Source organism: Saccostrea echinata, unplaced genomic scaffold, assembly GCF_033153115.1.
Source record: "Saccostrea echinata isolate AGI-Se365-2 ecotype Australia unplaced genomic scaffold, CSIRO_AGI_Sech_v1 ptg000028l, whole genome shotgun sequence".
NCBI lineage: Eukaryota > Metazoa > Mollusca > Bivalvia > Ostreida > Ostreidae > Saccostrea > Saccostrea echinata.
The window spans coordinates 690,713-716,051 of NW_026889777.1; the positions used below are offsets into that span (position 1 = coordinate 690,713).

Here is a 25,339-nt window from a genome sequence, read left to right on the forward strand (position 1 = left end):
TAGATTTACCCATAACACTGTTACTCTAATGATAATTATTATAAGCAAGATTAGGATTTAAAACAAAATGCAAATGTTGTATAAACTGACATATATTTATGTCTTATAGAGAGAGAGAGAGAGAGAAATAAGGAGAGAAGATGGTGAAAACATTCCAAGCTCCACATTATACATGACTTGAAGATGTACATGTATTATGCTAAACAGCAACAGCTGTGGGATAAATTGATTAATATTGAAATATTCATATAAATAATTCTAAACGTTTAACTAAATTGGAATTCCTAAAAAACTGTGTCTTATGTAACATGTATCCAGCATAGACAAAGTGGAAATCTAAATGAAAAAATTTAAAAAAAAAAAAAAAAAAAAAAAAGGCCACTTATTGTTACTGACCACCAGTTAACCTGGTAATAATTTAATATTTGCATTATAAAATTGATAAAATAAATCATAGAATACTGTTTATCACATTTGTTACCCTCACCATTTGGTCCGTTTTTATATGTTCATAAAACTTTAATAGATATATATCTTTATAAATATAACATAACAATATAATGTTTTGAATAAAATGTTATTTACGAAACAGAGTATGATGTGTTTCCATCATTAATAAAAAAAATATTATGATGCTAATTCATAACACTACTCAACAACCACCATCTGTAAATACATGTATAAACAAAAACAAAACAATATAAACAAACAGCAGTTTTAAAGAAAAAAAGCACTACCATATGCTGGCATTTCAAGTAAAAATGGATTTCTCACATGGTTCACACATGGTTTGGTAAAATTTACTTTTGTGTCTAAAACTACTCTGTCCTTTTCAAATTCTGTAAATTAAAAGCTTCTGACCATAAGCCAAGTTTATATACAATTAGATTGTAATTCTATGGTTAAAGCCTTTTCAAACCACATTAGCACAGCACACACACTGTATTCCAAAATATTGCAAAAGGGAGAAAATGCACATCAACAATTAAAAAAAAGCATACATCAAAAAATGCAAATGTCATGTGTCACAGATGAGCTTTACCTCTTAAGTGTATCAAATCAATTCAAGGAATAAATTCTTAGATTACTGAGCTACATTCATCTTGATTGGATGCATACATGTACATTGTACAGTGCAGTACAATGTCATTAAAATTAGATCCTTTGATCTGCTCACCTCTGATTAATACACATAGATGTAATGATTGTAGGTTTGCAGACCAAAGTACCTTATTTTAATTAATGGATTAGGTGTTGTACATGGTGTGAATTTGTCTTTCTGACAGTTTTTCTTGGATTCAAAATTTAGAAAAACTCAATTTAGCAAATTTTGGCAAATATTGATGTACAAATAGTTTGAGATCATGAATTTTGTTCATGCCTCAGGAGGTGACTGTCTTTCAGTTGTGAAAAAACATTGGATGTTTTAAATACTTTGGAGGTGGCAAAGGCATACATGTAGGAAAATATTCTAAAGGTACAGTATTATGGCTGAATTAAGGCTTAACAACTCAAAATAGCAAGAACACACCCTAAGCAAGCAAAATTCACCATAAGCTTATTCAAACAGAGCTGTTGGTGAACTTATCATTTTCAAAGGTGAATCATTACTGGTCATGCAAACACATTTCTTATTATGACTTATCCTTAATAATTGACAAATTCTGCGACTTCAATATACAAAATTAAAATAGATTTCAAAACTTGGAGGTTTATATTTTTGTTAAATAAGAGACTACACTGTAATAACTAAACCAAAAAATATACCCTAAACATTTTAAGAACCCTAATAATTTTTTTTCTTAAATGTACAAAATAATGAATGCAAAAAAGGTTGAACTAAATTTAAAAATTCTTGAACTGAACAAAAAAGTTATAGATGTTCTGTCACACAGACTTCTTGGGCTAAAATTGGTCACATTTTCAAAATCTAATGAATAAGTCAGAATTTTCATCAGATACATAAAAACTATATCCTGAACACAACTGTTCCTGATATCTAAATATCCTAAGAACTACATCACACATCTGAATAAAATCCCAGAACAACCAAATCTTCTCAGCAGGCAAACAAACATGGACGGTTTTATTGCAGTTTAGTTTTGAACACATTTTTTTTTTTACTCTTTTCGACCCTCAAGGATTTTTAATATTGCAGCGCACTCTTCTTGTGCGTATTTAATGGCAGCTGAAATTTCCTCCTTCACCTGTGACAAAAATTAACAAGAATTAATTTCTATTTAAGTTGAAAAAAAAATCTTTACACCATCATTTTTACAAAGAACGTTTTCTTAGTTTACCTTTGATTTTTTTTTTCCAAACTCATTTTCCATTTAAAGAAATTACAAAACGTTAGACAAATTATAGATACGAATATAGTGATATTGCATCCTAATAAATCATATTTTAAAGCTATTTAAAAATAACTGCATGGAAGAAAAAAATGGGTTTTTTTTCTCTAAAACAATCTCTTAAAACTTTGTTAATCATATTTTAAAAAGGAAAAATATTTAACTCTATTATTATGTTTTTTTTTCATTCAGAATGAAACAAAAAATTGTCATATACCTGAGTTGTGAATTCTGGATCCTTTAGATCGGCCAGGTTTGTGTTTACATTGTAGAATGTTCCCCATACACCTGTCTCCAACATTCTTACTCCAACCTTCAGAAAATAAAGTACTGAATCCAATTTCTATCATCATGGAATGCACAACTATGATCTGATAGATAAATACGATATGTACAGTCTATTGTCATTAATTTACAGACATCTGATCACCACAATTGCAAATAAAGGGAGATAACATTAGAATTGCTTTAGTGAACATTTTCATTACTGATGCTCAGTGCACACATAAAATGTTTGTAAATGACAAGTTTATCAATTTGCAATGACACACTTTTATTATTTGACTAGGACTAACCTGCAGATCAGATTTGCAGTTAATGTTACAGATGGTAGCTAATTCTTTGATGGTCGGCCATAACTGATTAGCAATTCTGGACACTGTGAGTGGAACCTGAATCGCTGTCTTCAGACCTTCCTGCATGGCATAATCTCTCCTGGAAATTAAATACAAAAACAGGGCTAAAAAAAACATTTTTAAAATATAGTGCAACACAACAGTTTTAAACATTTCGTAAAACTTTCAAATTGTGATAGCTTTTGAAAATCAGAATGGTTTAGGTGCATACTTTGTATGGCAGATTTATCAGGCAAAGTGGCCACTTCATACTTACATCATTCTGTCTTCCTCTGTCTCTTTTGGCAGTTTTGTTGCCAACTGAAAAAGACATTAACACAGAGGTTAATTGTTCATCATGAAAAATCTTCATTAATAATGTATGTTTATATGCGGTTCCACTCTTATACCAGTTCAATTTTTGTTTGTTGGAGAAAATTTCATAATTTTAATGCCATATACCATAAGTACAATAATACCATATGCCAAGCATGAACATGTCATAATGAAGCACCTTACCATATATTCACTATATGCAGCGGCATCTGCATCCACAAACTGCATGAGATCTTTCATGGCTTTGTACAGCGGAGGGATCAGTTGTCTCATCTTACTGTCCAGCTCGTAATATTTCTTATTTCCGTAGGTCAGGAACCCCACCATACTTCCAAGGGAGGCACCCTTAAAAAGGTCATTAATACTTTCTTATTGAATTTCCATTTTTTTACATCATGTCACACAATTGTAACAGCATCCACAACATTTGAAATTTACAAAGTTTTATTACCTTTGTATCACTCACCAAATGTACAGTGGGACAAACCAAATAATTCATATAAATTTAAGGAATATTTCACATTTATATTCATAAACATATATTTTTAAAAGATACGTCATTGATAAAAACTCACAAGACTTGCTGCAAGGGCTGATACAGAACCTCCCCCGGGGGAAGGGGACCTGGAGCCAACAGTCATCACAAAATCCCTGACATCCATTGATATAAGTGGTCCACCATCAGCATCGTCCGAGATCATGTATCTAAAGCAAATTCAGACATGATATAGTCCACGAGATTCATTTATAAAGGGAGATAAATTTGTAGTACTATTGAAAAAATGCATTTATAAAGCTTTTTGTGTTTAAAATGTCAATTGATAATGAATCAGCATAGTTGAAATCTATAAATTTGTTTCTAAATTAGTCAATTTGATCTGTGTTATCTTTAGATATATTAAACTTGGCAACAATCTCTTATATGTACAGAAGTGTGGTGGTACATGTATCTACATTTCCAACTTCAATTCCATCATAACTACATATACATGTACATGAAAATAAAACAAGGGAGTAAAAAGTTTACAAAAAAAAATCATTGAGTCCAACATACTCAATTATCCTCTCTTTGGGACTAAATGGTCCTAAGGAATTAAGTCCTAGTCTGTTAATTACCTGTAAATAAAAAAAAACAATTGCAAATGTCAAATATATAGAAGAAGAAAAAAATAAGCAGAGTTAATTTTCTTACATGTATTTAAAAAATTGATGGTGCTGTATGTGACGTTTGAGCATATTTTGAATTTTTTTTTATTCATTTACATGTATAGCTATATCAATCAATAAAATTGACATTATATATTTAACAGTTTCTAAATCAGAGGAATACACTGGTGGTAAATTAGACTGGCACTTTACACCACAGATCACTTTAGAAATCAAAGATCCACCTACCAGTCTAAGTTTTTGATCCTCCTCCAGAATAAATAAATTCTCCTTCTTCATATAGTACTCAGCAGCTTGTAAAATGGCCTTCAGTGGAATCAGGCCCACAATCTGTGACCCACACACAGCTAGATCTAAATCCTAAAATATATATATACATTCTTAAATCAGAAGCTGATATATATAGAATTATACATCTTAGTATATAGTCTACTTGTGTGACACGTTTTATTAAAATTTAGAACAATACTTTTAGAGGAGTAACATTTTTAGTGAATTTTATAAAAATTCTATTTATAGTACCCAAGGCAACATTGTTTGTCCAAATAAAAACAGAAACACAGAATTATTTATCTTTATATAATCTACTTATGCACCAAGTCTTATAATTGAAATCTTACCAAAACCAAAGGAGGAGTAGCCTTTTGAATGAATTTTATAGAAATTTTCATTTTTAGTAGCCATGGCAACACCATTTATCAAAATCAAAAATCAATAAATAGAATTATGTATCTTAGTATAGTCTACTTATATACCAAGTCTTATTGAAATCGGCCGATCAAAACGATATAAGGAGAAGCATTTTGAAAAATTGTTAATGGATGGACAGACAAGGGACACCTTACTAATGCATTAGATCCTCTGGTCTATAACCAATAGAGCTAAAAATGGCTGCCACACCTGTGCATCTTTATTAACTTCTTCATAGACTTTGTGTATGGGGGTTACTTCATAGTCAGTGATGTTGACCGACACCTGGGCCATGTTGGCTTCCTCCAGGTACCAACCAATGGCCTGTACGTGCTTCAGTCGACCAGGCTAAAAATAAATCATGAAAAGAAACTTAGATTATTATAATTCAGAGTCAAAATTAAAAAACTGCATTAAAATTGTAATATTCTGTGGACATATCAAACAGATGCAAATGAAATATCAATATATTATTTCGTAACTGTAATGAATGATGTTCACAAAACTTGTTACCATATTGTCTGATTAGCATTATAAAGATCTGAGTATATGCATGCATGTTTGGAAGAAAAGAGTGTAGAAATGAAACTTTCTTAAATTAGTATATATTTGTTCATTCCAAATGCATACATTAATTCAAACTTCAAATTAACTAGAAATTTATCATATTAAGCTCTCAGTATTTATTTAATTACAAAAGGTTTTTTAAATCATTATGTCAGTACTAAGATAAATGACAGTAGGAATTCTTCTATATATAGTGAGGCATTCTTTCATTACATGTGCAACTATCTATATTGTGAAATCCAGAATTTCAAGACATTCTGGGTATTTTAAAATAAGCATCAATGAATAAATACTAGCCGAGGTTTTTTTCTACACAAAGAAATTTACTCAAAGGGATAATAATTATTGACTTTGCTAGATACAGAGTGCAAGAAGAAACCTCTCAAGAACATCAATATATTTTATTCAGCCTAATATTAACAACATACATTTACCATGGCATATCACGTTCTGTATTAACCCTTATACTTACAGATTTTGCTACTGATTTGCATAATTTAATATATATGTTTGAATAATATGAACATCCTTAATATTATGGGGTCATAATTCCTGCGGAATCACAATTTCTGTTCAATCCCCAGGTTGCTTGGAGATAGTCATTTAAGTTGTAAATAAATAGCACTTTTAGTACACTGTGACAAATTTCTGCAGAAAATTTGTGACTGCGTACATAGTGTAAATTAATTCATTGCAGAAAAAAAAAAATGTCTACAGTATCCATGTTTTACAGTAACTGGTACATGCTGTTATAACACAGGAAATTAAATAGTCACAGGTTCTTGTGGAACGTCCAACCCTTCCCTTATTAGTAGTGTACACCTCCGGCACTGTTGTATACTGTAAAACAACTTTAATTTATTTGTGTGCGAGAAATACCCGCAACTTACGCAACTTACGTCAACTTGGGAATATTAATCCCCGTGAACCATTTATTTTGCTTTGTATTTGTACAGAATGTTTCCTCAGTTGCAAAAATTAATCATCGCTGATTGATTTCAAACTGAAGAATTGCAAATAAAAGATGACTAATATAAAGATGAATAATAGTTGGTTTACAGTATTTTTTTTTGTCAATCACTTTTGATTTTAGATTACAATTTCTAATTGAACCTCTTGAAAAAAATATTAATTTTCAGAAATATCATCCCAACTTCACATGTTATATAGTTGGAATATTTTTTCTATCATGATAATTGTTCTATTTTTTTTTCTCTGCATATATTTTTTGTAATACACTGTAAATATATCTTAGAAAAATGGATGAAGAAATTAACATCCAATTATCAGTTGGGCAGGGTGTTTCGAATATGAGAGACTGCATGTCCACAAGGTTAAGCTACAAAAATAGTTACGTTTTACATTTTCCATGCCCCAGCACAAAAAATATTAATATTGCAATCAAAATTCTAATACCACAGTAATTTGTTTATATCACTTCCACATAAAACAGAAAAATCTGAATTTATATATATTTTTGGGCCAAAATTAAAAACACTAAATTATATACATAACTAGCAAATACTTGTAAGTCACATACTTTCTCAAATGACAGTGCATTTTATAGATTAAATTTATTACAATGTATATGCATCAAGTCTTTTTGTTTCCTAATAGCTAATATGTAATATGTTTGTATGATTCACATAGATTAATAAAAAGCTATAAAAAGATCAAATCAAATCAAATGTTTGTTCTAAATTTAAAAAAAAGGTTAGCAAAATTGAGTGTATTAAAAAATTGAAGAATGTTATTTAAAACACCATGCAGTGATTAGACAAAATCATAAAGCATTATAACTGCTCCCATTGGATATATATGTATACACTCAAAATATACACAAATCAGTGGTTCTCTATATAAAGTACTGATACATGTAATAATGCTCTTAAATTTCAAATTTTTACCTGGTATTGCCATTTAGTTCCATAATTCTAGAAATATCAGAGATTCTATTCTCAGAGATATGCAGTTTAAAATTTTTATTTTTAAATCTAATGACAAATCTAAAAAATTAAAAAATTATGATGCTATCTACTTATTATTTTGATTAACTTTTTTAAAATAATACTTTCATTTTTCGAAACCTTTCAGATAAAAAAAAATAATTGCCTAAAAATAGCAGTATTAAACTGATTCCTATAAAATTTCCAATTGAAAAAGTCATTTATTTGACTGATTAAAAGTGAATGTTAAAGTGAGCACATTTCACACAGGCTCTACCTACCCCTTCAACATCAAAACCTGTTCCATAGCACTGTAAAATACAGTTAAAAAACTTTTATCATTTATACAAAGTTATATAGAGATTCTGAAATTTATAGGATATTGTTTTCATGCTATGGGTATATACTTGACTGTATATACTTCGCAATTAATATGCAAGTTATAAATGATGCGTATTTCCAGTTGTGTTAGATTTGCAATTCAAGATTTATCTTTACTTCTATGCATGGCTAACTTTACCCATGATTAGTTCACTGTTGAAAAACTAAACATTAAATGAGTATCTGAAAATGACTGTGACCACATCTCAATAAATTTTTCAAATAAGGGATGTGACTTTTAAAGTACACTATAATATTATTTAATTTATTATTTAATTCAGTATATGTAGAACCAATTGTTAAGTTTGAACTTCAATTTAGATAATGTTTTTAGTTCTACATGTATGTACATTGTATATGTAAACATGTAAAACATCTTCAAGTTGGTTTCTACCTGATCTACATTTATCTATTGAACGAATAGGGACAATGACATGTACACGTATGAGCACACAATTCATACATGCCTTTTTGAACCTTTTGAGGTCAGATAGAAAAAGCAGGTAGAAAAAGCAAACTGGGGGAAGGGGTTAAACTTGAAGGGAGTTCAAATATACTTTGAATTACTGCATAAATACATTCAAACCATAAAAAAACATTTAGATTTGTTTGGCCTCTCAAGACAGGGCAATATACAGGGCCTTACCTGTTCTTTGCCGCGGCCCTGCTCCCTGATGTTGAGGGCAATTCTGTGTGCCTGTTCCTTTGTAGACAGGAGGTTAATGTTGTACGCAATCAAGAAATTCCTGGCACCGGTTACTGTAGCTCCCCAGTTCGGTACAAATTCTGGTGAACCAAAGTCTGGTTTCCAATCTGGTTGTGATAACTGAAGAAAATTAATTGTGAAGGTAAAGTTCAAATGAAAATATTTGTTGAAAGATCTTTTTATTTTTAATTATATACCCTTTAACATGTTTAAGTTTTTCATTCTTAACCTTAGACAAAAATTTTTATGACAAAGTTTAACATCTATTAATAATTGGGTAAAGTTTTCGACATGATTATGTCAAAATTTTCAGCATTTCACCAAATTTCAGACCACTTCACACATAACCAAAATTCCATTTTCAAAAAAGATCCTCTCCTCTGACAAGATCAGATAAACACAACAAATGCAATTCTACAGTAGCTTGATATATATATACTGTAAAAAATCCTTTATTAATGTTACTAATTAGTTAATTTGCTTGTACCACATCATATTACCTTTTCTGGCAGTCCCTCATATTCCCCTTGTCGAATATAAGGAAGGGATTTCCTGTCTGGATTTTCCGTGGCTTCTGCATACAGATACACTAAAAAGCAGACAATTAGAGACCAGAATTAAATGAATGCCAGAAGAAATTTTTAAAAACTATCTGTTATGTGAGAAGAGGGTGCTTTATCAATTCAATTATATAAATTTATTAAGCATTCTCTGCATTATAACTGTTAAGGAACCTTTTGTTTGGTTCATTATTTGATACTTGTACTTCACTCTCTGCATGAGAATTTTTTGTTGGTTATCATCTGATTAATAATTAATATGTGAAGATGGACCTGGTACTCCAAGTTCTAGGGCAAGTTTCTCTCCAAACTCTTTGGCACACTCTACACATTCCTCCATGGTGACGTTCTGTACGGGGATAAATGGACACACATCAAGGGCCCCCATTCTGGGATGCTCACCTGAAAAAGTCAAAATCAAAGATTAAAAAGTACAGTGCCATGTAATGATGTATCAAATCAATTAACTTGAAGGATATTTCTTCCTTTTTTTATTCTCTTGTCTCTTCTTTTTCAAAGGTGTTATTTCTTTCTCTTTTTTTCTATAGTAACTTTCATACAATTTGTAAAGTTTTCTTTTAAAAAAAAACACACTGTGATTAGATTTCACAAATATGTATTATTAAGATGCATTTGAAAAGAAGGGATTAAAGAGAGCACTAACACAGTCAGGATACTTGTCTGTAAGTGTAAGACCCTTGGTCCGGGCATTTTCCCCACCTATAATGATGTAATCCTCTTTTATTTTGGTATCCCCCCTAAACTCTCCATTAGGGGAGGAAACCCATACCCCCATCTACTTTTTTAATTTCCCCTTCTTTTTCAATTCTTAAAGACAACCCTGATGGTTGACATTTATTAAAACAAGAGGCCTAAGGGCCTTAAGGGTCACCTGAATATAATAAAACACTGTAAAAGATCCAACATTAGATTGAAATATAAAACAAATAAACTGATAGATGAAGATAAATTGCCCAAAAGCAAGAGAGAAAATATGCTCAGTGATCAATAAAATAGTTAATTTAGGACTCGGTAACAAATCATAAAGGAGACCTATTTATTTGCCTGTGTTTGCCACTGCTAATACACTCTCATTTGTCACTATCGCCATGTAGACCAAACAAAACAATAGTGCTAGAGCACATTTAAACCATCTACTGTAACACCCTCTCAGATTGGCCTCTCTTCGTCTTCGGAGAACTTTTAATGTATAAAGGTATTTTATATCATTTTTATTTCCTTTTTAAATACAAGTCTAGCTGACCACTTGTAAGTACCTTTATTAAGTATTATACATAAACTTTTTAATTTTTTTTTTATTCTATTGACCTATTAATTATACATTATTAATTGTGATTAATTATCATAGGTGAATATCAAAGAGGAATAACTTCTCAAAGTACCATACAAATTTCTCTATAAGATCAATACAGCCCTAACCAGCAACAGAACACTTCACAAGTCTGGTAAAATTACCCTTGCTCATAACAACTTTATAGGGCTCTGTTTGCCTCTTTAGGTTTTCAAAGAATGAATGTATTTTCACTATATGTTTTCAACAAACTCTCACTCTAACACCAGAAGTCCTGACCCAGGGGCCATAAATAGTCACAGTTTGGAAGAGACACCCTTGCTCATCATAACCATGGACTTAGTATGTTTATTAAATACCCATGAGCGAATTATATTTTCAAAAAATAACGCATTTTTACTACCGGTATATAATCAATAGAACCCCAATCTAACATCAGAACCCCTGACCCAGAGGCCATGAAATTAAAATTTTGGAAGAGGCACCTTTGCTCATCATCACCATGCACTTAGTTCCTTTGCTTAATATACAGGGGGAGAGAATTTTTAATTTTAATTTAAAGGAATTTAAGCACTTTTATGATCAATTGAGCCGCATCCTAACTCCAGAACCCCTGACCCTGGGGCCATCAATTTCACAATTAGGTAAAAGACTCATTGTATGTTATAATCATGCCAACAGTTTGACTGCTTGATGTTCTGGAGTAGAGAAGAAGATTTTTGAATACTGCATTAATTTTGAAGGTTTTTGGCTCCACCCCTCACAACGTACGGAAGCAGGGGCCATGAAATTCATTATTTTTGTCCCCCTTTGCCCATAGATGCTCCATACCTGTCCAAAATTGGTTGAAATTGGTTCTGCGGTTGATGAGATGAAGCTGAAAATGCTCAAAAGTTTACGACTGACGAACGACGGACATTGCATAATGAATGACGAAAACAGATTGCAATAGGTCACCTGAGTCACTCAGGTGAAAAAGTCTTAGCTGTAACTTCAAATTCAAACATTTGCATGCTGAATCATGCATAGTGAAACTCGCTTTCTAACAATATGCAATTTACATTCCAAAGGTACAATGTGTAAATTCAAAGATATTTTATTTATTCAGTGCAGGCTATTAAGCAAATATAAACTTCATTAACATATGTCAATGTTTACTTCTGTTTTAATGGATATATCTATATATCTTCTCATAAGTCTAAATGACTAAAATAAACTCATTTTTAAACAATTCTTGGGTCCTGTCAAAATCAAATGAATTAATATGTAAAATTCTTACAGGGCAGTTCATTGTGTGCTTCCCCAATTAAAGAAGGGAACACATTTTTAAACTGTATAACCTTTAGTAATTCTCATTTATTTAAAGACATGTTCATGCATAAATTACACACACTGTACATTCTCTCTTTCTCTCTCTCTTTCTCTCTCTCTCACCTTTGTGTCTCCTCATATCAATAGCTTGATAAGCCACCCTAGCTCCATTAAGGGCGCCCTCTACAATGGCCTCTGGTGACCCCACAAATGTGTACACAGTACGATTAGTGGACGCTCCAGGGTCAACATCCAACAAGTTGCATCCCTCTGTAGAGGCAATAGCATTGGCAATAGCCTCTATCACCTGTTATAGAAATCAAACCATCTTAATCTTAATCTGAATATATTGCAGTGCTAGCTATTCGCTGCATTTACATAACAGAGATATTTGAATTAACAGCTTAATGATATACACTTGTTTCAGGACATCATGTTTGTCCTTGACTCACAACATTAAATTATGCATATTATTTAGTATTAGGGAGTCTTAATACACGACTCATGCCTGTAAATAATTAATCCAAATTACAGTGGAACTAAAGTACACAAATGCACTGACATTATGCAAGGTGACAGCAGTGATACATGTTAATATACACTCACTAAAACTGTATATGTCATATACATATCATCTACCAGGTAGACTACACTCTCTCTCTCTCTCTCTCTCTCTCTCTCTCTATATATATATATATATATATATATATATAAAAGATAAATTTAAGTCCTACCTGATGCAAAATTTTTTTTTTTAAATATATATTTAATTTTTAGCATCTTTAATGTCAACTATTACAGCGTTTAACTGTCCTTTGCAAAATGCCATTATTTCAAGACAATAAATCATCTTCATCAACCTCCGTGGTTTTAATTGCCCTAATTTGCATAAAAATGTTAGGTCTTTCCATGATAATATCTACAGTATTTTATCTAAGAGAAGTTAAAGTTGTCGAAAAAAGTGACAAAAAATTATGTAAAAGCTGCATTAACAATCATGTTAAAAATCGGACGAACGATTGACAATGAGCAAACTGTACAATGCATACATACTTGCACTTTGCATGCACAATCACGCATGCACGACCAATATATGCACCCACCTCCTTGTTTCTACCCTCCGAAAAATTCGGCACACATTCAACAATTCTTGGCATTGTTCTGTCCCAGAATTTTGAATTACTTCGTAGTAGATTGGATGATCTTATCTATCTGCTGTCGGATAGCTATATTTTCTCACACTTTGAGCTGGAGCAGGTGCCTGATTTCCGGATTTTTACTTTGTGTTATACGTCACAAAGCTTTGCGTTCCAACCAAGGCAATGCTGCAATGACGCGACTCTTTTCGTGTATGACGTTTTACTCACGACACCATTTTCATGGCTGACGGTAGCTTTTCCTAGCACATATTTTGCCGATTTGTTGGCTAGATCAGGACTTTTGTACAAATTAAGACAGGTAGTAATTTAAAGAACGGGTTACCAAAATTACAAATGGAGTGTTGACAAATCAAATTATAAACTAATTGCAACGATTTGGGATATTGTTTTTAAATACGTACATATTTAGCTCACCGGTAGAGTTTATGGTTCTATGCCACTGACTGATCGCCAGTAGGCTATTTGGAAACTCTACTGTAAAATTATTTAGATTAATGCAATACAAATTAGGGAAAAAAATGTATAGCAGCGAGATATTTACTATGCAACATTAGGGACTAGGGCTGGGACGATATATCGAGATATCGATAATATCGATTCTGTGTGAGAATGATACGCATATCGATACGTATGAAGAAATATCGAAATATCGCCAAAAAAATTCTGACTTATCTTTTTCTTTGTTTGCTTAACATTTTGGGTGTAATGTTTTAAAATAAATATGCTAAATATTAATATGAAATACATAATAATTAACACCACTTGTGTAAAATAATTTTGTTTTACAGCAGATATACAACTTCTTTGAATAAATTATTTTTGTTTGTGAATTAAGAAATGTTTTGTTCATTTCAATCCAAATAAAAGATTTTGAAACCAAATCAACATATCGTGATACATATCGTATCGTGGCTAAAATATCGTGATACGTATCGATATAGAAAACGTTGTATCGTCCCAGCCCTATTAGGGACATGTATATATGATAATAAACAACGATCATACTTATACCGGGGAAGGACCGAGTAATGGCCTGACATGAATATTATTAGTTATCAAGGTTCAATCAAGGGAGTTTGGGGATTTACCCCAGGTTTTATTCCATACACCCTGAGGCCGAAGGGTGTATGGAATACAACCTGGGTCAATTAAATCCCTGTACACCCTTGAGCTTGATTGAACTTGGATAACGAATTTATTTCCTATGTATCCAAATAAATTCTTTGTAAATAAGTCCAATCAACTGTGTTTCAAGCTGTTGATAAGATTAACTATGTCCTGCAATGCACTGTGACTTCATGTTATTTGCTTTTTATCATAGAGAAACTGTGCATTTTGACATCACATTTTTTACCCCTGGCTCAAATCAGGTGTATGGAAATTTACACCCGACTTTGTAACCAATCAAAGCTCGTGTTACAAGCTACATAGGAAATAATGTGGTTTATGGCAGAGTATAGTTATGTGGAAAACTGTTGTTTGTTTTGTTTTGTTTTTTTTAAGTAAAAAAAGTGAGAGGAAAAACACATGATAAAGAGATTAAAAATTTAATAAAGAAAGGTTTATTTTTTGGCCATGTATGTTCAAACATACCCATATATATCAGCAAAGCTGAGCATAGGGGCTTGGTTTCAGGAGGGTGTATTTTGTGTATTATGTGTTTTTCTAAGAGTGTCTGAATACACTCATTAAAATAAAAAAAAAATCACTGAAACTAGCACATTTTAAAAGTACTGTATATGAACTTTTTATATACAGTAATATGTTGATGGTGCGATCGTTAAGGCGAGCGCAGATACCTATACAATTTACATCGTCTCTTCAAACCACATGTGACATTTGGTACATCTTGACTCTGACGTCACATGATGTCGTATATAAGTTGCATCACCAAATCGAAGCCTGAACAGTTCTAGTTTTAATGAAGAATGTTTTATCTACTGTTTTTTCTGCAATATCCATAAAATCAATCTGATTTTACTTTTTTGTTGAACTTTTGTTGCTACCGCGAGAAAGTAGTTTGCGGCAAGATGCAGTTTGCAAAGCATTATGGGACCACAGGTTGCTGCGGAAAAAAATTTGTTTGGATTAATGTGCAAAGTCAGAATTTTCTCTTCACCCAGGCGTTGCTTTAATAGCTCACAGTGTTGAGCGGCGCTACCCCAAATTCATTTGTATAATCTCTTGCAAAAGTGATGAAAATTATTTTGGCCCCAGTGGGAGCGCTGCTACAGGCATTTGTATTTTACACACAAAGAAAGTATAACATTAGCTTTATTTTGCTTGTAAAAAAAAATTTTGAAGTACTTGTATGTACACTTGAACTTCTGCATTAAACTCATGAATAATATATAACATTTGTTTATTTTATAGGTAAACCTTAGAAGATGGTGCGTCCAGTGAAAAGGCGCAATTCCTCTGTGTCCTACACAAAATACCTCATTGAAGCCATCAGATATATCAGGTATATTTTAGGGGGAAATTTTGACCTAAATTCTTATGTTTCCTTCAAGGAAAATCAACTCTTCAACAAATTTTAATTTTGCATGTGATTTCCAGACTTAATTAGTACAAAATTCTGTTACACTGAAGAATGGTTATAAAGTCCATATGTAAGCACACTATATGCAGGGAAAATTTTGCACCAGAAAGAGTTATCTTTCTTTTAACACAAACTTATGTAGATGAATTGATATTGCAAGTGTGATAGGGCATAAAAAAATAACCCAGTATATAGCATGTATCTTTGATCAGATTTGGTTGCCTCGCCTTTTGTTTGAAACTCTTTTCTACAATGTTCAGGTACCAGAAACAAATTCCAAACATAGAGAGAATATCTCGTTACATGAACCGAGAGTATGGCCTGGCCGAGTCCTTTACAGAGAAACATCTACACTATGCCGTCAAAGACAACATCATCCACTCCTACATGGCAGTGGGTAAGAAGGGCAGCATGACAGGGGTGGAGCAGGAGGGGTTCAAAATTCCAGAGGATGAGGAGGAAACCGTATGTTTTATTTTACCTGTGCATGTACATATAGGAAAATTTTCAAAATAAGATAAACTTTTGTTCAAGATTTGGGATTGTACACATATACTGGTACTGGTTCAGAGCTGAATATCAACATCAAAATTGTTTCATAATTTACACTGTCTTTATACTTTTTCTGTAGGAATGATTGGGTAATCTTTGGTGTCACCTGATATTCATTTCCATTTCAAAAACTTTATATTACATTCATACATGTATTCATTGTGTTTGTTTGTTTGTTTGTTTTTTTACATTATCTATATCTGCTGTGTCTTATGCCATCTCTATCCAGGACTCTCTATTGTCTATAATTGGGGCTGCTCAAGGGCCCCATTCCCAATATGAAAAAGGTGCCTTTTTTCCAAATTGAATGTTTAAATGTTCCCAATGGTCAATTCTCCCCAACATTAATGAAAATATAGTAAGATTTGTAATAACTGAACTTGCTATTCATATTCCTCTGTATTGCAAAACAAAAATTTAGTTGATAACAAAGACCAGAAACCCAGTATTTCATGATTTTAAGTATTATGGTTATCCCAAAATTTCCCAAAAGGTCACCATTTTCCCAATCTTAACGTCCCGGGCCCCATTCCCAAAAAGTGGTGTGAGCCCTGCTATCTCAAATAGCATCTGTGACTAATACCGCTATCCCAGTTTCAATCTCTATCTATAATACCATCTCTGTACTTAATACCTTCTTTATCTCTAATACCATCTCTTTTCATAGTACCATAAGTTTTCTTAATACCATTTCTACCTCTATTACCATCCACCATCCTTCTCTAATACTGTCTCTCAATCCCTTATATGATCTCTATCTCTAATACCATGTCTCTCTATAATACCATGATCTCTATCCTGTATACCATCTCTATCTATAATAACATGTATCTACCATGCCTGTCTCTAATATTGTCTCTTTTTTGGAGCAGAGAGGAGACCATGACTGGTATTGTTTTGAGTGTCATACTGCGGGGGACGTTCTGCCCTGCTCTGACTGTTGGAGGGTGTTCCACCCCAGTTGTACCCTGGAGGAGTGGACGGGACCCAAATTTACCTGTAGTATTTGTAAGGTAAGGGCATGTACAAATCAGTCCAAGATTTCTATAATTACATGTATCATTAAGTACATCGAGTATATGCTTCATTTTTACATTTTTTTCTAATTTGTTTTTTTTAGTTTGTATAATAATATTGTCACCGAAAAATAATCAAAATGAAATGTTTATTAATGTAAATACTGATACTGTATTTCTTTCTCTTTTTTTTTTCCTGTTTTGTCCCCACAGGACATTGAGGTAAACTTTACTCTAATGTCTTCATTTTGCTTTAACTTTCTGTATTTAAAATTTCTTGAATGTTCAGGGAAGATTTTTAATGAAGGAGTTTATTGAAAATTGTTGAATTGTTATTTTTTACTTTTTTTGATGAAAGAAGTAAATACTTTTGAATTATGAATCTTCAAGCCTAGGAAACCTCAGATCAGCTTTATTTATGGGGAATAAATGTGTAAATGTTGTTTTATCAAAGAATAAGATAATTTTCTGTGATGCACCGTTTCTTTCTTCTTGTAGTACATGTACAAATGTAGTGAATCGTTATGAAAATTGCTTTAAAACGTTGAAGTTCATGTTTCTTTTCTGTCACAAGTCATGGTTTATAAATTTTCCTCATTTCTGGTATCTGCTTTGTAAATTTCTCATTCAGATCAATTAAAAAAAATATTGAAATGAAAGATGGTAACCTAATTCTGAAATTGTACTTGAATACTCTTTCAGTAAGGGAAATGGGGGGTGCTTTTTGTTTATATGGTGAAAGCAAGCAATGCTTTGGGCAAAACCCCTTTATTATCTTGCATGCCAGCAAGCAAGACACATCAAGAGGTGCTTTACATATATGTTTGTTAAGCAATGGGTATATGCATATGTATGTTGTAGAGTCTATTTCAATTTATAGTGCAAAGTTAGAATATAATCAATATAAGCATTAGTCCCACAGATATCCTACCCAGGCTTGGCTGCAATTGGTAGAAAATACCAGATGTTTTTTTATGGTAGCCAAATCTATATTTACCTCATAAACAGAAGCAGGTTTATTGTATTACTGCAATGCAGAGTATGCATAATAGTACATTTATTTCCAAATTTTTCCAATTTTCATTAGCAGTTAAAAGAAATGTTATTTCTGAAAATTTGTTTCTCTTTAAAATACTGAATTAAAAGTATAGAAAATGAAGAGATAGAAAAACTATACATGCCTTATGACATGTACACCAGTACTATGGTTACAAATGGCAAAGAAAGTAGGTCCATTTTAAGACAATTAAGAAGGCATCTATATACTTCAGTATACACTGTGTTATGGTCACTTTTTTGTAATATATTGATTGAAATTTGCTTAGAGGATTATCATGATGCTATACGTAACACCCCTATTTCTCATTGAAATTAAAGCACATTTAACAAATTAATGTACAATACTTATTGTATTAAATATACCTGCTGTATACTTATTCACAAGCATCTTGGTCTGTAATTATAGAAATTGCATTTGTTTAAAGTACCTCATATATTTATTCATGTAATGCTAATGATGATGTGATACATGACATGATTCAGGGGAAGATACACTGTGTTTAGGCAATAAACTTTTAGAAACTTCATTTCACTTTTTTTTTCGTCCAAAATCAGAGCAGAAATGCTTTGTGTTGTAATGTACTGATGATCACAGAGAGACAAATGTATGCTAATTATAAAAGTGTATTTTACAGACCTATCTAAAAACTGGTGTAAATTGCTGTCTTGTTCCAACCTTTTAAAATGATAAAGTGTGTTGATAAAATATATTATACTGTTGATTTCCAGGCAGCCAAACAGAAGAAGAAAATCAAGAGGAGAATGTTAAATACATTGTTAGGGTACACAATACAGAGAATGAAAGAAAAGGTGAGAATGGAGATCAAATCAGGGACAGATTTTAAAAATGGTTCGCTCCTCACAAAGGACCTCAGCATATTTTGTTTTTAAATTATCAGTCTTTGAAGCAATTTTTAAGCAGTTGCATACTAATATGTATTAACTTGATATTATATAAATGTGTATATGAAACAGTTTTGAAGAAGGAAAGGCACACTTTAGGAAGTAATTTTTAAGTACTTGCATTTTGCTAAGTTATATTATGCTGATCATATATAAAAAGATAATAGATATACAGTGTATATATACATAGGGAGTGAATTTTATTTCTTTTATTATTTTTTTTTTTAATTATGGGTTGTCAGACCAAAGAACTTCACAAGATAGGTCACAGAGAACAGGAGAAGAAGTTTGAAAACTTTTTTGTGTATAAGACGATGGATCTCAACCACATAGAGATGAGGGTAGACCACCAAAAATACAAGACGGCAGAGGAATTCTTAGCAGACATTCAACTCATCTACCACAATGTGTACCTTATCTATGGAGGTAAATCTACTGTAGATGATAAATTCAGTGTTTTTGGTTAGTTAGGAAGTTATTCTTTGTTGTGATTGGTTTCATTCATTATGATTGGTTAAGGTGTCATTGCTTTTGATTGGGCTTTATTTAGTTAAGGATCATTACAAAGCTGTTGCTTTTGATTGGCTTAAGCGTTGTTGCTTTTGATTGGCCTATGGGTCATTTTTTTGGTAGAGGTCATTGCTTTTGATTGGCTTATGGGTCATTTTTGGTAGGGGTCATTGCTTTTGATTGGCTTAGGAGTCATTGCTTTTGAAGCCTTTTCATTTGCTTCTTGATATGAATTATACTACAGCTGAACTTCAGAATCTCAAACACTGATATCTTGAATACCATGGATATGTCGAAGTGATATGGAAGTCCCAACCACTTTTTCTTTAAATATTTTACCCCTGATATTTCAAGTCCTCAGATATCTCAAAGTTTTTTCTCAGTCCCATCAAGTGCGAGGTTTGACCGACGTGTATAAATATATAATGCTATTATAAAAGTTATGGAGTGTGTATTTTCAGTTCTCTTGTAATGTGATTTTACAAAAAATATTTGTAAAACTCTGTATCATTCGGCATGAAATGATGTGTGATTTTTTAATTTTATTTTCAGAGGAAAAGAAAGGAATGGTGGAACTTGCCCACATTCTGGTCAAAGATTGTAAATATGATGTAAGTGATTTTACATTTAACCTATATGTATGAATAGATACAGTGTATCAGAAGTAATTGGTTCAGAGATCATTAATACATATACTGTGTAAGTTTTTAATTATGTGGCTACATTAAGGAGGGATTCTTCTTATGAGAACACTTATTTCTTATATTTAAAAATCAATGAAATTTTCACAGAATCAAGAAGACAATATCACTAAGTGATGGTATCAGTTAGATTAAATTTGACCATTTTATAGTAGAGGCAAGGTCAGGTCAAGGTCAGTACCTTTACCCTGGACATTAAGAATAAAAAATTACTGTTGCCAATCATGCGATGCCTACTTCTATTTCAATAAATTAAATGTTTTTCTTTTTGCATAAAGAGATATTACCATATAGGGTCTATAAGATGATATTACCAAATTGACATAGATAATTTAACTAAAGTGGATATTGGCTAATCGGAATTTTCTCTATTTTTCTTAAAATTTTAAGATATTTTAGTTATTTTTATATGCTTCCTATATTTAAATTTTTCTTATTTTCACATATGGTAAAGTTGTCACATAGAGATACAGAAATGATATAAAAACAAAAGTTTTGACCATTTCCTAAGAGAGAAAAAACACTTTTTACAGATTTTTGGCTCAAATCTGAACTTAGATTCATTTGGAAGCTTTTAAAAGCTAACATAATTGTAGTTTGTTAGGAAAATCATATTTATTTCATATATTTTAAAACTTTAGTCCCTTATTATTAATTTAACTTACATTCAAAAATTTTCTCCAAGTCTTTGATTGTGTAAAAATTATAACTAAATTCATTGTTCTATTATTATTTTGAGAGGCAGAAAAGAAGATATTTTCATATGCCACCATTCTGCCAAAAACATACTCCCTGCTAGATTTCAAACTCAGTTTACCATTTCTATTTAAAGTTGTACAATTGTGATGAGGAAAGAAAAATATGATCTTTTAAATCTCTTACATCTAAATATATAAAACATATGAGCAAATATACTTTGAATATTTCATCTAGTCAGAAACCAGACAAGAATCCCTCCTTAACAGTCTTACCTATATTCATGATACATGTAGATTTCGCATGCTTTTACTGACAAAAGTAAATTTATACAGTGAAACCTGTCTAATTTGACCTGCACTTAAGAGACAAATATGGTGTCAGAATAGACAGAGTGTCCGATTGCATAGTGTAAAGATCATTGAAAATAGTTAAATGGAAATGTAGACAAATGTCGGAATTCAGAGTGATGGGGATTGTACAGGTGTGGGATTAGACGGTTTTCACTGTAACATTTTTTTGTTCATTTTAGATAGACGAAATGAGGCAGTGTCAGAATTGTTATTATATGTCCAATGCTAAACCTAAAGACTGGTTCTGTCAACCTTGTGTAAGTATTCTAGAAATCTCTTCCATTTTCTAATTTGAAAGTTAAAGAATGCAATCAAACAATATTTGTGTATAGATGGTTATCTATATATAATAAGAAATGCCATAAAATAATAGAGGATTGAAAATGTTCTGAAATATTTAAAACTATGGACCATAGATATTAACTTTATCTGAAATTCAATTTCATTTGCTATTTGCAACCAATTTTGTTAAAGTTACATATATAAATTAAAAAAAAGAATATATCTATAAATTAAAAGGAGATAAGTGTAATTTGTTTACATGTGTGTTTTGCCTCTCACAGAATCCTCCTCATGAACTTGTGTATGCTAAGTTAAAGGGTTACTGTCACTGGCCAGCCAAAGTCATACGGCATGTAGCAGATAAATATGACTGCAGGTTTTTTGGTGCCCCACATCAAAGGTATTTATTCATCTCAAATCCTGATAGTTTATGTACCAGGATACTGTCAACCAACTTTTATTCAAGTGCGAGAAATTTCTGCGAGTTTCGCGACCCACTTTAACTTGCGAATATTAATCACCATGAACCATTTATTTTGCTTTGTCATGAAAATTAATCATCGTGGATTGATTTCAAACTGACGAATCGCGAATAAAAGTCGACGCGAATAATAGTTGGTTTACAGTATATATTTATAATTAGAAATATGCTAGATTGAGAGGAATTGATACCAAACATGAGAACAAAAGAATGAAAACTTTTCTTAAATTTTTTTTTCAGAGCCTTGATACCAAAGGATATGATAAAACCAATTGAAACCAACATTAAAACCTTGACTGTGAAAAGATCTGCAGGTAATCCACTGAGGGTGCTATCCTGTAGTTTGAGGATAGTGAATTGGATAGTCTGAGGATAGTGGAAATTCTACAGGATAGTTGAAGTTTAGATGACTAATTGATTTCATTCTCAGAGTTATCCATTAAAAGCTATTAAAATTTATTAAAGTTTTAATTTATAAATAGGTGTAATTACTTATTTGTTACTTACTAAACCTACATTTGAAATCAGAATGTACATTAAAAATTCAGTTTGATTAATCAAAAATTTATAAAAACTCATCTTTGGATTAACTCTAGTCTCACGAATAGTGAATTTAAAGCAGAACTCCTTATATACATATAGATTTTCATCAAATCCAGTTGACTAATGCCTCTCTTTCAAAATAAGATCAGAAACTGGTATGGTTTGTTGTGTCTGCTTTAGATCTAACAAACATTTATACAAAATTATACCTATATTATTCATACACAAACGATTGCTAGTAAAAGCCTCTCCAGAAAAGTATTTTTCCTGTATGTAAATGATGTAAGAGAAATCTGTCTTCAAAATTTAGAGGTGAGAAGAACTTCATTTAGTTTCTTTGTGATTCAAGGTTTTGTGAAAGCCTGCGAAGAGCTAGCTAGACATCAGAGGTTATTAGCTGAGAAACAGTTCACAGCAGATAATTCAGACTCCGAGAGTCTGGAAGAAAGTGACAATGGACCAGAGAGAATGGAGGAAGAGGAAGAAGAGGCAGAGGAAACTAGTCTACTGGAGGTCAGCTCCACCAGTGTCAGTCCAATGAAGAAGCGGATCTGTCTTAAGGTGAGTGTAGCTCCACCAGTGTCAGTCCAATGAAGAAGCGGATCTGTCTTAAGGTGAGTGATGCTCTACCAGTGTCAGTCGGTCCAATGAAGAAGTGGATCTATCTTAAAGTGAGTTCATCATCTGAGGGTCCATTGTCAGTCCTACAATAAAGCTAACCTGTCTCAAATTGAATAAAGTATGTGCACTGGCTGTACCAGTATCACTCAAATATAAAATATCTAAGATTCCTACATCTTTCAGGAAAGTAGTTCAAACAACCCAGGATAATTTTGTTTTCATAACCTTATTGCATCAGAGATAAGATTCTAGATATCACCTGTAATTTGTTTTTTCCCCAGGCTCCAACTCCAGAGGACAGTAATTTAGTGACCTCTAGTGAGGATAAAGTACCTAAAGTGATCACACTGAATGCTTCCAGTCAAACCGTTACCAAGGTCAGTGGTTCTGTGGTTTTTATGTTTTTTTGTTTGAATATCTACTACTTTATTCAGTGTTTAGCTCACACTGAAGACTTGAGATCTGTTCATCAAGAGACATATCACCAGATCTTTATGTACATTGGATGATCATCAAACTTATCTGATTTTTGTCAATTAAATTATGATATGTCTATTTTTAAAAATAAATGCTGAATTCTTGCTTAATTCAATCCATTTTTTTCCTGAAGAAATAACAGTTATACTAAATGTATCCTATCTTTGTTGGGTAAAATGTTCTTTGTAAATTAATAATAAGAGGCCCATGGGCCACATTGCTCACCTAAGTCACCTTGACCCTGTTCTAAAGAATGTACTCCTTAATTTCTCGTATTATACTTAATGACACAAGTATGCACCGAAATTCAATTAAATATTTTAGAAATAGAGAAACAAAAGTGACCTCAGGTATTCATCTTAAGAATTGAAAATCTCCCTTTGAAAAGAAAATAAGTGATTTGTAGTACTTTAAAAAATTTTGAGGATGTTTGTTTTAGCATATGTGCTCAATTTTGTGTAATAAAGCAGTTCTGTATCACTACAGCTAACCAAAAGCCAGAGTATTCAGACCGAGCAAGAACCAAAACCAGATTCAACTGATTCTAAACCAGAACCAGCCCTACCAATGCAATGCAGCCCTGATGCCTCAGATGCCAAGAGTGGTGATGAGGAAGCCCCTGTGCTGACCCCCAATATTGAGGCCAGCGAGGAGAAACCATCAGAAACCACATGTAATTGTAGTGAAAAGTATGAGAAGGTCATCAGTGATTTAAAGGCCAAACTAGAGAAAACCCATCAGGATGATAAAGAGAAGGCTCTAGAAGAGCTCTCAGATAGGGTAGGTTTAAAAGACATACAGTAAAATACATTTATAATGAAGAGCCAGGGATGGACGATTTTGCCTCATTATAAACATAATTTATTATATGCATTGTGTTCACAATATATTAAAGCCACATGGGGAATGAAAATCACATCCCTGTAAGCATCAATCCATTATAAGTGTGTTTACTATAAGCGTGTTTTACTGTATAGGGACTGGATTTTTCAATTCCTTCTATTATTAATTTCAAGCTGTCGTTTGACAAGTTTTTCTGGCATCAGGGTGAAGTGTAGGGGTTTTTCATGAAAATTATCATTGTGTAATGTTGAAGAAAAATGGAGAAGAAACTATAGTTTGTATGGATGCAAAATACCTTATGCAATGTAATTTCTTCACAATAAATGGTTTTAATTGCTAAAAGATGTTGAAATAATCCACATGGCATCAAGAAATACAATGTACACATGAAATAGATCACTGATATTTCAAAGCTTTCATTTAATTCCAGCTTCAAAAAGACTTTGAGGAGGACAAACAGCAAGCCGTGTCTCGAGCTATGGCGAACATGAATCGTGAAATTGAACGTACTAAACAGGCCACAGAGGAGAAATGCAAGAAAGAATATATGGAGGAAATGAAAAAACTGGCAGCTAAACATAAAGATGCAATATCTGCTACCAAGAAAAAGCAGTGGGTGAGTAGGAGAAAAAATGATAATTATAGTTAGGACAAAAGCC

The 25,339-nt window shown here is 32.1% G+C and overlaps 2 protein-coding genes across 4 annotated transcripts in view; one reads left to right on the plus strand and one right to left on the minus strand.

The window, feature by feature from the left end:
- Positions 1 to 311: 311 nt before the first annotated feature.
- Positions 312 to 13,211, minus strand: LOC133194004 (formimidoyltransferase-cyclodeaminase-like). Of its 2 annotated transcripts, XM_061329915.1 has the most exons (16): positions 13,045 to 13,211; positions 12,065 to 12,248; positions 9,592 to 9,720; positions 9,259 to 9,347; positions 8,699 to 8,878; positions 7,953 to 7,982; positions 7,633 to 7,659; positions 5,369 to 5,506; positions 4,697 to 4,828; positions 4,356 to 4,417; positions 3,877 to 4,006; positions 3,485 to 3,646; positions 3,243 to 3,286; positions 2,927 to 3,065; positions 2,569 to 2,664; positions 312 to 2,207 (listed from the first exon to the last, which is right to left on the minus strand). In XM_061329915.1, the coding sequence occupies exons 1-16, from the start codon at positions 13,096 to 13,098 to the stop codon at positions 2,121 to 2,123; spliced, it is 1,683 nt and encodes a 560-aa protein (XP_061185899.1). In that variant the 5' UTR covers positions 13,099 to 13,211; the 3' UTR covers positions 312 to 2,120. The 2 variants fall into 2 exon arrangements, with proteins under 2 accessions (XP_061185899.1, XP_061185900.1); XM_061329916.1 differs by lacking the exons at positions 7,633 to 7,659; positions 7,953 to 7,982.
- A 95-nt stretch (positions 13,212 to 13,306) lies between these two features.
- Positions 13,307 to 25,339, plus strand: part of LOC133194003 (zinc finger MYND domain-containing protein 11-like) — a 187,921-nt gene continuing 175,888 nt past the window's right edge. For both annotated transcript variants that reach the window (XM_061329914.1, XM_061329913.1), the window contains exons 1-14: positions 13,307 to 13,399; positions 15,475 to 15,565; positions 15,904 to 16,108; positions 17,068 to 17,208; positions 19,000 to 19,080; positions 19,416 to 19,599; positions 20,236 to 20,294; positions 21,613 to 21,690; positions 21,997 to 22,115; positions 22,437 to 22,510; positions 23,089 to 23,300; positions 23,642 to 23,737; positions 24,324 to 24,617; positions 25,111 to 25,296. In XM_061329914.1, coding sequence (XP_061185898.1) covers positions 15,489 to 15,565; positions 15,904 to 16,108; positions 17,068 to 17,208; positions 19,000 to 19,080; positions 19,416 to 19,599; positions 20,236 to 20,294; positions 21,613 to 21,690; positions 21,997 to 22,115; positions 22,437 to 22,510; positions 23,089 to 23,300; positions 23,642 to 23,737; positions 24,324 to 24,617; positions 25,111 to 25,296 — 1,806 coding nt within the window. In that variant the 5' untranslated portion in view covers positions 13,307 to 13,399; positions 15,475 to 15,488. The remainder of the gene's footprint in view (positions 13,400 to 15,474; positions 15,566 to 15,903; positions 16,109 to 17,067; positions 17,209 to 18,999; positions 19,081 to 19,415; positions 19,600 to 20,235; positions 20,295 to 21,612; positions 21,691 to 21,996; positions 22,116 to 22,436; positions 22,511 to 23,088; positions 23,301 to 23,641; positions 23,738 to 24,323; positions 24,618 to 25,110; positions 25,297 to 25,339) is intronic.

Bases quoted from the DNA above. Each gene is read 5' to 3' on its own strand.
- LOC133194004 (XM_061329915.1), bottom strand. From the start codon at position 13,098: ATGCCAAGAATTGTTGAATGTGTGCCGAATTTTTCGGAGGGTAGAAAC. The intron at 9,721-12,064 runs GTGAGAGAGAGA...TGACTTTTTCAG, and splicing joins TGATATGAGGAGACACAAAG to GTGAGCATCCCAGAATGGGG. The intron at 4,007-4,355 runs GTATGTTGGACT...AATTTGCTTTAG, and splicing joins CCCAAAGAGAGGATAATTGA to ATACATGATCTCGGACGATG.